A 12,950-nucleotide genomic window follows, 5' to 3' on the forward strand; every position below is an offset into this window, starting at 1 on the left:
GAATGTATTCTCATACTTCTGGCTCGTTCATTCATGGTTATGTTCATCCTCTCAGCAATACCATTTTGTTCCGGTGTTCCAGGAACTGTCTTGATCATTCTGATCCCATTCTCCGAGCAAAATGCTTTGAACTCTTGGCTATCATACTCTCCTCTATTGTCAAACTTTAGACATTTTAGCTTTAGACTTGTCTGATTTTCAACTTCAACTTCCATCTTTTAAAGGTAACAAACATATCAGATTTATTTTTCAGAAAATAAACCCATACCTTTCTTGTGGAATCATCAATGAAGGTGACATAATAGCGTGACCCTCCTAGAGAAGTTACAAGAGCTAGTCCCCACACATCTGTATGCACTAGTTCCAGCTTCTCTTTCTTTGGCGTCCTTCCCACCTTTGAGAAACGAACTCTCTTTTGTTTCCCATAAATGCAATCTTCGCACAAACTTAATTCAATATGTTTTAGGTTTGGCAACCTTTTTTGGATACCAAAAGCTTCATTCCCTTCTCACTCATATGCCTGAGCCTCTAGTGCCACAATGTCGTATCACGACCATGATCAACTGTTGCTATAGTATCTCTTTGTATTGCAGTTGCATGCAGTGTTCCCCTTTTGAAGCCTCGTGCCACAACCAAATTCCCTTTGGTTATCTTCCACGATCCATTGTTGAATGTTGTTGTATATCCTTCACCGTCAATCTGACCCATAGATATCAAATTTTTCTTGAGGCCAGGAACATGTCATACATTTTGCAATTTCCATAGCGTGCCTTGTGAAGTCTTTATATGAACTTCACTTTTTCCGGCAATGTCGAGAGGTTCGCCGTCTGCTAAATAAACTTTCCCAAATTTTCCAGCAATATAATTATGCAATAATTCTTTGCATGATGTAGAGTGAAAGGATGCACCTGAGTCCAGAATCCAAGGTCCAACTGGACTGTCTGCATAAGAAATTAGTGCATCACCAACTTGTTCAGCAATTACATTTGCTGAATTTTCTTACTTCTTCTTCTTTGGTTCTCTACACTGGCTACTGTAGTGACTTTTATCGCAATTCCAACAAGTAATGTCCTTGCAATTTTGGATTGACCTTTTCTCCTTGACTTTGATCTGCCACGACCATAACTCTGTCCTCTTTGGTTGATTCTCCCCCTGCTTTCAGTACTAAAAGCAGATCCTGGGGAATCACTTGATTCTCTTCGGCGAATATTTTCACTTAGAACCAAGTCTCTAATATCATTCAATTTGAGTTTGGTACTTCCTGATGAACTGCTAACTGCAGTTACTGTTGCAGACCAACTCTCCGGTAGAGATGATAGTAGAATCAACGCCCTGATTTCATCATCAATTGTTATATTAACAGAACTCAACTAAGTTAATATTATATTAAACTCATTGATATGTTCCGTGACTGATCCACCTTCTGTCATCTTTAAGTTAAACAATCGATGCATCAAATAGACTTTATTTGAAGCAAATGGCTTCTCGTACATATTTGATAACGTCTTCATCAGGCCTGCAGTGGTCTTCTCGTTAATGATGTTAAACGCCACATTTCGTGTTAGCGTCAAACGAATCACACCAAGAGCTTGGCGATCTAATAGATCTCAATCCGCTTTGGCCATAGTCTCCAGTTTCACCTCGGTCAGAGGTAAGTGTAATTTTTTTTGGTACAAATATTCTCTATTTGTATTTTCCAGAATCCAAAATCTTTGCCATTGAACTTGTCAATCTTAACCTTCCCTTCTTCCGATGCCATTTTTCACAAAAAGAATTTATGTGAATAGTGCTTGTGATAGTAACGATGATCAATAGTGTCGCATTATTCTTGTGAATAGTACCTGCACCAATACTGTACTTTTTTACTAGAAATACACTGTCAGTGCTCTGATACCAGTTGTTAGGAAGCTTGTCAAGCTAATAGAAGGAAAAAAAAATATTTAAGAGAGAAAAACAATAAATTGCACAAGACAAGACAAGGCAAGATTTACGTGGTTCGACAATTTTTGTCTACTCCACGGCCACACAAAGAATAGCTCTTTCTTATTTGAAGAGAGAAAGAAGAAGTTTTGGGATGATCTACAAATAAAAATGTAGACCCCTATTTATAGGCATTTGAATGCCCTGCCGAGGTAAGCACTTACATCATAAGAATGCCGATGTAAGCACTTACATCATAAGAATGCCGAGGTTAGCGCTTACATCACAAGAATGTCGATGCAATAAGCGCTTACATCATATTTTCATCTCTTTTTGATTTTTCTTTCTTTTGTTTTGTCTATTTTCACATATAATAATAGGTTTGCTCCTATCAGAGGGGTCACTTGACCCAGCCGCAAAAAATTTTATATTTAAGTTTATATATGTTAAAAATAATCATATATTTTGCTTGGAAGCTTTAAGAACAAAAGTTGGATGGGGTAGTTTGCTTATGTGCCCCACCACTTTCAAAACCTAGTTCTGCCTATGCTTTCAGTCAATGTGATCTACGTCCGGCCTCCTTTTACACTAGATCAATTTTGTTTTTCTCGAGCACAAACAATATCACCAATGTGTGATTTTTTTTGGTTCGATCACCACCACTAAGCCATACTGGAGCCGTGTATGGTCCAATTATGTATATCACATGCTGCCAAGAAAGTAGCTTTTTTGACTTGTCTTATCCTCTTTGTCATGCTCCCTTAAATTAAACTATGTCCTTACGTTTTTAACAATACTAAGTTACTCTTTTGTTATATAATGCGAGTAGAACCAAGTTTTTCAGATAACAGCAATCTAGTAGAAATTAGCAGCAGCTACAGTCTTATATGGAATCATCAAGAATCACTCTCCGTCCATATAGATCATCAGATGTTGATGATCTACTATTATGGGGAGGAGATGATCGAGTAACCAAGTCAATCCATTTCACTACTTTGACTTCACAAGAAGATGCATTGACCTTCATTGAAAAATCTACCATTCCTTGGCGTCGATCCATATGCATCGATGACCGTTCGATTGGAATCGTGGTGGCGCGCCCTGGATCTGGTGATGACAGATGTCGAGCCGAGATAGGATATGCTTTGGCAGCTGAGTATTGGGGACAAGGGATCACTCCTAAGGCTGTGAAGATGGCAATCCCTCTGATTTTCAATGACTTTCCTGAAATAGTAAGGTTGCAAGCATTATCTGATGCTAACAATAAAGCATCCCATAGGGTGTTGGAGAAGGCTGGATTTGTTAAGGAGGGCATGTTCAGAAAATATTTTTACTTTAAAGGGGAAATTAAGGATGTTGTACTTTACAGTTTACTTTCCACTGATCCTATACCTTCAGATCCATAAAATTGCAAGATCATCTTCTTGAACCCCTTGTGGTCCGGCTTTTTCCAGAACTCTATGCATAACAGAAGCTTAATGCATCGGGCTGATCTTCTTGAGCCCCTTTCTTTTGTTCTCTTCATGAACAAGTCTGTTGTAATTTTTTCTTATTTTTTTTTATACAAGACTTTGAATAGTGTAATAGTGACTATAGGTGCCAATGAAAAAGAAAAGATGAAAATTAAATGGAAAGACCCCTATCAAATGTTATCTGTGATTATCTTGAAATGAAATTATTGTGTTGATGTGGTATTAATGTGATCTTCTCCTGTTGCATTGATTTATATTATTTTATTTTTTTTGAGAAACTGGAAATTTTATTTGAAGTATGCTAAATTTGTTCCATACTATTACATGCCACTGATGCCTCCTAAAGCATATTATGATTGACAAGCTCGACTAACTTCCTACGAGCATAGTGTACAACGAGCTTTAAAGAAGAGGCTCATCTTTGTCCGCCAGCATCCTGGTCTCAACAAGAGGAGGAGGAACTGCCAGATAGACTGGTTGATTCATGTTGAACTGGTTGATTGCTTTCCTAGCCAAAAAGTGCACCTATATGAATTAGTTTGGATCAACGATACCCTATACTATACGACCAGGAGCATATTTGCTCTCGTACATGTGAAATAGGGGGTATGGTAAAAGAGGGGGGTGGGGGAGTGGTGGGGTATGAAGAAAGATTTTTTTCCTTTTCCAAAACCAATCAACCCTTAGTTTCAAAGTATCACATCAAATATCTAAAAGCATAACCAGCCGAGTAAGGTGGATTAATAAGAATGAGGGTACTGGGTATTAACAATATATAGTTTTAAACATTAGATTACAAAATTAATTCTCGCAATAGTAAATATATCTTTTTAAGGTAAATAAATATTTATAAATACACTGTATACTTATTTTTAATACATCCAACCAAGCATCCAATAAAATATAATAATCAATACATTACACAATTTGCATTATGAATACATACATATTAATTTATTACTAATCCCTATGTTAACTTATCTCTAAACCAAAAGACAGAGACTCTAATGTTGAGCCACGTGAAAGAGACAGAATGCAGCGTCTAATAAGGACTTTGTAAAATACTTTTCATATAGAGATTCCTCTTGGGAGGCATCTTTTCTGTTTACTTCCTTTTTGCTCTTTATATGTAATAATATATCATCCAGAATAGGATATACATTCTCTATAAATATATAAAACACAAACTTTGCCACAAGTTGATAATATTCTGTGGAATTACAACCATAATGGCTCTTTTAATTACTACCAAGTTGCTGTTGAATTATGTCAAATTTCCATCCCACATCGGTGGGTTAAGGAGTTGGTGGGAAACTTTTCCCCTATAAAAGAAGGCTTAATGTTTAGGATTTAAATACACCTCTCATTTGCCTTCTCATATGTTTAAGGCATTTGTATCTTCTCTCTTTAGTATTATTTCACTTGTATTTTTGGAGTGAAATAAAATATTGGTTGTGTCCGAGGAGTAGGCAAAATTAGCCGAACCTCGTAAATTCTGGTGTTCCCTTTATTGTTGTTTTATTGTCTTATTTATTATTTGGTGGCTGTCATAATTTTTGGTATAGTAGTTGTGACTTATTCACACTATATACATTTGGCTTCCGCAACAATTGGTATCAGAGCCAAGGTACTGTCTAAGTATGCTCTGTGGTTGCAGCATAGTCTGATCTTCCACATCAGAAAAGATTTATCTTGGTAACTGAGTCAAGGTTCTGTCTGAGTATGCTCTGTAGTTGCAGCTTAGTCTGATCTTCTACATCAGAAAGGAAATAATCTTGATTTGTGTCGTCAGTTATTAAATAATATTTGTGTCAAATATGGGAGACAATAAACAAGAAGAATCTACATCAAGTGTCAACAATACGTCATCATTGACATCTTCGCTTATGACAAGAATTGTGTCAAATGCGAAATTTGCGGTAGAAATTTTTGACGGGTCCGGACATTTTGGGATGTGGCAAGGCGAGGTTCTAGATGTCCTTTTTCAACAAGGGCTAGATCTGGCCATTGAAGAAAAGAAACCAGATGTTATTGGAGAAGAAGATTGGAGAATTATCAACCGTGTTGCTTGCGGTACCATTCGATCCTACCTTGCTAGAGAGCAGAAATATCCATACACAAAGGAAACTTCTGCAAGTAAATTATGGAAAGAACTGGAGGATAAATTTTTGAAGAAAAACAGTCAAAATAAATTGTACATGAAGAAGAGACTGTTTCACTTCACCTATGTTCCTGGTACCACGATGAATGAACATATCACCAGTTTCAATAAGTTGGTCACAGATTTGTAAAATATGGATACAACTTATGATGATGGTGACTTGGCCTTGATGTTGTTGGCGTCACTTCCTGATGAGTACGAGCACCTTGAAACTACTCTACTCCATGGAAATGACGAAGTTTCTCTTAGAGAAGTTTGTTCGGCTTTGTACAGCTATGAACAAAGAAAGCGAGAAAAACAGAAGGGCGGAGAAGGAGAAGCACTATTTGTGAGGGGTCGTCCTCAAAGTCAAACGAGGACAAAGAAGGGAAGATCCAAGTCAAGATCCAGACCCAGCAAAGATGAATGTGCCTTTTGTCGAGAAAAAGGGCACTGGAAGAAAGACTGTCCGAAGTTGAAGAATAAGGCCAAACATAACAATGGAAAGGCCATTATGGATTCAAATGTAGCTGATTGTGATGATTCAGATTTCTCATTAGTTACAACAGAGTCATCAACATCATCAGACATATGGTTGATGGACTCGGCTTGTAGCTATCATATGTGTCCCAACAGGGACTGGTTCGTGGAATTTCAAGAAGGAGAATATGGAATCGTCCACACAGCGGATAACAACCCTCTTACCTCATATGGAATTGGTTCAATACGATTAAGGAACCATGATGGAATGATCAAAACATTAACAGATGTTCGATATGTATCGGATTTGAAGAAGAATCTCATCTCTGTGGGAGCCCTGGAATCAAAAGGGTTTAAAATCATTGCAGAAAATGGAGTGATGAGAGTATGTTCCGGTGCACTAGTGGTAATGAAGGCTAATCGGAAGAATAATAATATGTACCGCTATTGTGGCAGTACAGTTATTGGGACAGCGACAGTAACATCCAGTGACGACAAAGAGGCAGAAGCAACCAAGCTATGGCACATGCGCTTGGGACATGCTGGAGGAAAATCCTTGAAAACTCTATCAGATCAAGGATTGTTAAAAGGAGTCAAGGCTTGCAACTTGGAGTTTTGTGAGCATTGTGTTAAAGGGAAACAGACAAGGGTTAAATTTGGTACAGCGATCCATAATACTAAAGGCATTTTGGATTATGTACACTCTGATGTTTGGGGTCCTTCCAAAACACCTTCATTGGGTGGGAAGCACTATTTTGTAACCTTTGTTGATGATTTTTCCCGAAGAGTATGGGTGTATACAATGAAGAGCAAAGATGAAGTGTTGGGAATTTTTCTCAAATGGAAGACGATGGTGGAGAATCAGACAGGCAGGAGAATCAAGTGTATTCGCACAGACAATGGAGGTGAATACAAAAATGATCATTTCAATAAGGTCTGTGAAAATGATGGCATCGTCCGACACTTCACTGTTAGACATACACCACAACAGAATGGAGTGGCAGAACGTATGAACCGGACCTTGCTGGAGAAGGTACGGTGTATGTTGTCCAATGCTGGCTTGGGCAAAGAATTTTGGGCTGAGGCAATTACATATGCATGCCACCTCATTAATCGTCTACCATCTGCTGCTATTGATGGCAAGACACCATTTGAAAAATGGTACGGAAAACCTGCTGTAGATTATAACTCTTTGCACGTGTTTGGCTCAACTGCATATTATCATGTGACGGAGTCAAAATTGGATCCAAGGGCAAAGAAGGCTATTTTTATGGGAATTACTTCTGGAGTCAAAGGATATCGCTTATGGTGTCCTATGACAAAGAAAGTAATATTCAGCAGAGATGTTACCTTTGATGAATCTGCTATGGTAAATAAGGTAACAAAAGACACCAAACAAAATAAAGGTGCTTCTAAGCAGGTGGAGTTTGAGGGAAAATTTATTTTTCCTACACAAGAAGCAGATGAGGAAACAAATGAAGATTACCCTCTGGAAGGAGAGCCAGTAGAGGAGATTCCAACTCAGGAACCTCAACAACAACTTGAATCAATAGCAACCAGCAGGCCAAAAAGAACAATAACGAAACCTGTTCGTCTCATAGAGACGGTTGCTTGTGCAACCTCAATTGTAGCTGATGATGTTCCTACTACTTATAAAGACGCTGTCCAAAGTTCAGAAGAACATAAGTGGAGGATTGCCATGAATGATGAAATACAGTCCCTTCATCAGAATCATACATGGAGATTGGCCAATCTCCCGAAGGGAAAGAAAGCAATTGGGTGCAAATGGGTATTTGCAAAGAAGGAAAGATTTCCTAACCAAGTAGATGTTCGCTACAAAGCAAGATTGGTGGCCAAAGGATATGCTCAAAAGGAGGGAATTGATTACAATGAAGTGTTTTCTCCAGTTGTAAAACATTCCTCCATTAGAATTATGTTGGCTTTGGTAGCACAATTAGATTTGGAACTAGTTCAGATGGATGTAAAAACTGCGTTTTTACATGGAAACTTGGAGGAGGAAATCTACATGACTCAGCCAGAAGGATTCAAAGTTGCTGGAAAAGAAAATATGGTGTGCAAACTTGAAAAATCGTTGTTCGGATTGAAACAATCTTCTAGACAATGGTACAAGCGATTTGACGAGTTTATGTTGCGGCAAGGGTACAAGAGAAGCAAATACGATCATTGTGTGTATTTGCACAAGCTTAAAGATGGTTCCTTTGTATATCTTCTCCTATATGTTGATGATATGTTGATAGCTTCCAAGAATTTGGAAGAAATTGATAAGTTGAAGATTCAACTGAAGAAGGAGTTCGAGATGAAGGATTTGGGTGAGGCAAAGAAAATTCTTGGCATGGAGATAATTAGAGATAGACGTTCAAAGAAACTCTGTTTATCTCAAAAGGAATATTTGAAGAGAGTACTTCAACGCTTTGGCATAGATGACAAGACTAAGCCAGTTAGTACTCCACTTGCTTCCCATTTTAAGCTAAGTACTACTATGTCGCCAATGGATGAAGTTGAACGAAAGTATATGTCAAAGGTACCATACGCAAATGCTGTTGGTAGCTTGATGTATGCAATGGTTTGCACAAGGCCTGACATTTCACAAGCTGTTGGAGTTATTAGCAGATATATGCACAATCCAGGGAAGGAGCATTGGCAAGCTGTGAAGTGGATTCTACGGTATATTCATAATACTGTAGATGTCGGGTTAGTTTTTGAGCAGGAAGACAATCAGTCTGTAGTTGGATATTGTGACTCAGATTTTGCGGGTGATCTGGACAAACGAAGATCAACTACTGGTTATGTGTTTACTTTTGCAAAGGCACCAGTTAGTTGGAAGTCTACTTTGCAGTCAACAGTTGCTTTGTCTACAACAGAGGCAGAGTACATGGCTATTACAGAGGCTGTGAAGGAGGCAATTTGGCTTCAAGGATTGCTAAAGGAGCTTGGTGTTGAACAAAAAGGTATCACAATTTTTTGTGATAGTCAAAGTGCTATTCAATTAGCGAAGAACCAAGTTTATCATGCAAGGACGAAGCACATTGATGTTCGGTATCATTTTGTACGAGAAATCATAGAAGAAGGTGGAGTCACGATGAAGAAAATTCATACTACGGAGAATCCTGCTGATATGCTGACAAAGGTGGTGACTGCGGTCAAGTTTCAACATTGTTTGGATTTGATCAACATTGTTGAACACTGAAGATTGAAGATGAAGACACAACCAAAATTTGTTACCGAGAGAAAATTGAAGATGTGGAATTTTGCCAAGGTGGAGATTTGTTGAATTATGTCAAATTTCCATCCCACATCGGTGGGTTAAGGAGTTGGTGGGAAACTTTTCCCCTATAAAAGAAGGCTTAATGTTTAGGATTTAAATACACCTCTCATTTGCCTTCTCATCTGTTTAAGGCATTTGTATCTTCTCTCTTTAGTATTATTTCACTTGTATTTTTGGAGTGAAATAAAATATTGGTTGTGTCCGAGGAGTAGGCAAAATTAGCCGAACCTCGTAAATTCTGGTGTTCCCTTTATTGTTGTTTTATTGTCTTATTTATTATTTGGTGGCTGTCATAATTTTTGGTATAGTAGTTGTGACTTATTCACACTATATACATTTGGCTTCCGCAACAGTTGCTTACTAACACAGTCCCGAAAACAAGGATCTCTCCATTTATATATGCCTAGTTACATTTATTAGTGCACTAAAGCTCCAAATTAAGCTTTTTAATTAGGAATATATAGTTGAAGCATCATGTCAATGAAATGTTGCTACTTGCCTCTTTTTGTATCGTAAACCGTCTCCCTACATTCACAAAATAGAGGTAAGGTCTGCGTACATACTATCCTCCTCAGATCTTACTTGTGGAATTACACTAGGTTTGTTGTCGTTGTCGTATCATGTCAATGGAGTACTCTTCAAGAATTAGTTTGCGTCCATTCAGCGCGACGGATGTTGATGATGTGATGATATGGGGTAGTGATGATCGAGTAACTCGTACCACTCGATGGAAGACTTTGACCTCAAAAGAAGAAGCCTTGAGTTTCATTAAGGAAGTGTGTATCCCTTACCCTTGGCGTGTATCGATATGTATAGATGATCGATCGATTGGATTCTTATGGGTGATAAATCCAGGAAGATCAGGTGTCGATGGCAACAAGAATGAAGGTGTTGCAGATATAGGATATGCTATAGCAGCTGAGTATTGGGGAAAGGGGATTGCGACAAAGGCACTCAAAATGGCAATACCTCAAGTGTTCAATCACTTTCCTGAAATAGTAAAGCTTCAAGCATTTGTTCTTTTGGAAAACAAGGCTTCTCATAGGGTATTGGAGAAGGCTGGATTTGTCTACCAAGGATCAATAACACATCAAGTCCAGATCAATGGAAATGAAATTGTGGTGGTTGATGCTGTTTACACTTTTTTATCCACAGATAACATCCCTCCAAGCCCATGAATTTCAAGTACTTTTTAACTCTATCTTCAGGTAGTGAAAACCGCCCCTTGCAGAAATGCAGGGTAAGGCTGCGTACGATAGAACCTTGTGGTCCGGCCCTTCCCCGGACCTCGCGTGCAATGGGAGCTTCGTGCACTGGTCTGCCCTTTCTTTCTTTTACTCTTGTATTTTTTAAACCTATTATGATAATATTTTTCCTGGGCTGAGTAGGGTCTATCTGAAACAACCTCTCTATCTCACACAAGGTACGAGTAAGGTATGCGTATGCCCCATCCTCCCCGGACGCTACATGTGTGATCGCACTGAGTATGTTATTGTTGTTGTTGTTGTTATTGTTGTTGATGCGCAAGTAAAGTGTTTCCTTCACTTTTTCATTTATCTTAGTCATGGTACATTGGTGCCGCTTGATCAAGACCCGAAGTTGTTTTTTTGGTGGAAAGTTCGAATTTTGAGACGTGAGTACATTCTTGTATTTTTCTAATCTTCTTAATTAGAATTCCTGGCTCTACCCCTACTTTTGAAGTTTTAGAATGCAGCTTTTGGATCACCCTTTCAATTATGCAACCTATGATTTTCTAGTAGAATTCACTGCGACTTGTTGGCTAACGAGTATAAGGTTCTAGGAATAGCAACAGATCAATCTTAAAAATGTCATTATTAGGTCGTCTTTTGACTTTCTCCCCTCTTACTCTTCTGCATTTAGATAAACCCAGAGAGGATAGCTATAGAGTAACTCTTAACTACTGTATATCCTGGGAAACATATACCATAAATTGGAATAATGTTGCTACGTTGTATTTATCAATTAAACTGAATATAAACAGACGAAAGTGCCCTTGAACTTCAAAAATACTGTTCCACCCAATTCATTTTATGTGAACCTATTTCACAAAACTTAAGAAGGAGAAAGATTTTTAAAATTTGTGGTATTAAATATCTCATGATAAGAATCTTTGAAAGTATCACCGCAAAAAATACATATTCCCTCCATTCACTTTTAGCTATCCACGTTGGACTTTTCACCCCCTTAAGAAACAATAAATAAAATATACATTTTACAATTTTACCTGTAATAATGATAGTAATTTCACAAGTCTTGAAAAATGATTTAGAGAATAAGTAATTAATGATAAGGATAAAATATATTTTTTCTTGATTTAGTACAATGGACAAGTAAAAGTGAAAATACATTTTTATATAGTGGATAAGTAAAAGTGAAAGGGCGCGGTAGATAGTGAAATAAGGCCCTTGATTTCACATGCAAAAACAAATGATGTCCCACTACCCATTGCCACATTTTAAAACCCCTACTCTTTGACTAACAATTCGTAAAGGTAGGTACTACTCCATTTATGTTGAGCAACCAAGAATCCATAAAAGCTCCAATTATTGTTACTGAGAGATCTGCTATACTGGAAAATAGATATGGACTCCTCAAGAATTAGTCTGCGTCCATTTAAGTTAACAGACGTTGATGATATGATGTTATGGGCAGGCGACGATCGAGTAACTCGGACCATCCGATGGAAGACTTTGACCTCGAAAGAAGAGGCATTGACCTTCATCAAGGAAGTGTGTATACCTCACCCCTGGCGTCGATCAATATGCATCGATGACCGCTCGATCGGGTTTGTATCAGTATTTCCTGGATCAGGTGAACTTATTTTTTCCTTCTTATTTATGCATTCAGTATCCGAAATTCACTGGCCCAACTAATTCCGATTCCCTGAATCAGGTGATGATAGAAGCCGAGGTGACATAGGATATGCTATTGCAGTTGAATATTGGGGGCAGGGGATTGCTACAAATGCTATCAAAATGACAATCCCTCAAGTGTACAATGACTTTCCTGAAATAGTAAGGCTTCAGGCATTAGCTGATGTTGAGAATAAGGCATCCCAAAGGGTGTTGGAGAAGGCTGGGTTCATAAAAGAGGGCATATTGAGAAAATATGGCTACCACAAGGGGAAAATAGTGGATCTGGTGATGTACAGTCTCTTATCCACTGAGTTTGACATGTAATTGCTCTTACTATGTAGAAATCTTTGTGTTGACTAGAACTCAGCAGAGTTTTACTCTAGAAAAAGGTCATTCAGGTTTTATGTTTTACATAGTATCAACTAAGTCAAATGTGATCAGGTAATGTAGTTCAGAATGGGTACTGAATGTTTGTTTGATTTTATTTTTGACAAATAAATTTGACGCCACAGAATATGATAAAATTGTTTAACGCTCGGCAAAATACATAGTTTACCCATCAATCTTGCAGCGAAATTCCTGGTACACACCTCTCCTTTATGGGAACCTTCTACGCAATCAACCTTTCAAAAGTGTCTAAGACATACTACAACTTTTGGCCAGATATCACTTGCGTAAACACACACAAAAAAAAGCACATGAAACTCGTAAAAAATCTCATTTTTTGTCTCCCCTCCCCACAGGAACCCCTCTGCCTCCCTTTGGTCTTCTTCTTC

General features: G+C 38.1%; 3 protein-coding genes across 3 annotated transcripts; all 3 read left to right on the plus strand.

Annotated features, from left to right (window-relative positions):
• The first annotated feature begins 2,704 nt into the window (after positions 1-2,704).
• On the plus strand, positions 2,705-3,646 carry LOC107805748 (uncharacterized). Its single transcript, XM_016629820.2, has one exon. The coding sequence runs from the start codon at positions 2,808-2,810 to the stop codon at positions 3,324-3,326; it is 519 nt and encodes a 172-aa protein (XP_016485306.1). The 5' UTR covers positions 2,705-2,807; the 3' UTR covers positions 3,327-3,646.
• A 6,278-nt stretch (positions 3,647-9,924) lies between these two features.
• On the plus strand, positions 9,925-10,476 carry LOC107797879 (uncharacterized). Its single transcript, XM_016620799.2, has one exon. The coding sequence runs from the start codon at positions 9,925-9,927 to the stop codon at positions 10,474-10,476; it is 552 nt and encodes a 183-aa protein (XP_016476285.2).
• A 1,303-nt stretch (positions 10,477-11,779) lies between these two features.
• On the plus strand, positions 11,780-12,658 carry LOC107797878 (uncharacterized). The gene is made up of 2 exons (XM_016620798.2): positions 11,780-12,130; positions 12,212-12,658. The coding sequence occupies exons 1-2, from the start codon at positions 11,902-11,904 to the stop codon at positions 12,496-12,498; spliced, it is 516 nt and encodes a 171-aa protein (XP_016476284.1). The 5' UTR covers positions 11,780-11,901; the 3' UTR covers positions 12,499-12,658.
• Positions 12,659-12,950: the final 292 nt, after the last annotated feature.

Source organism: Nicotiana tabacum, chromosome 7 (genome assembly GCF_000715075.1).
Source record: "Nicotiana tabacum cultivar K326 chromosome 7, ASM71507v2, whole genome shotgun sequence".
Lineage (NCBI taxonomy): Eukaryota > Viridiplantae > Streptophyta > Magnoliopsida > Solanales > Solanaceae > Nicotiana > Nicotiana tabacum.

Bases quoted from the DNA above. Each gene is read 5' to 3' on its own strand.
- LOC107805748 (XM_016629820.2), top strand. From the start codon at position 2,808: ATGGAATCATCAAGAATCACTCTCCGTCCATATAGATCATCAGATGTT.
- LOC107797879 (XM_016620799.2), top strand. From the start codon at position 9,925: ATGGAGTACTCTTCAAGAATTAGTTTGCGTCCATTCAGCGCGACGGAT.
- LOC107797878 (XM_016620798.2), top strand. From the start codon at position 11,902: ATGGACTCCTCAAGAATTAGTCTGCGTCCATTTAAGTTAACAGACGTT. The intron at 12,131-12,211 runs GTGAACTTATTT...TCCCTGAATCAG, and splicing joins ATCAGTATTTCCTGGATCAG to GTGATGATAGAAGCCGAGGT.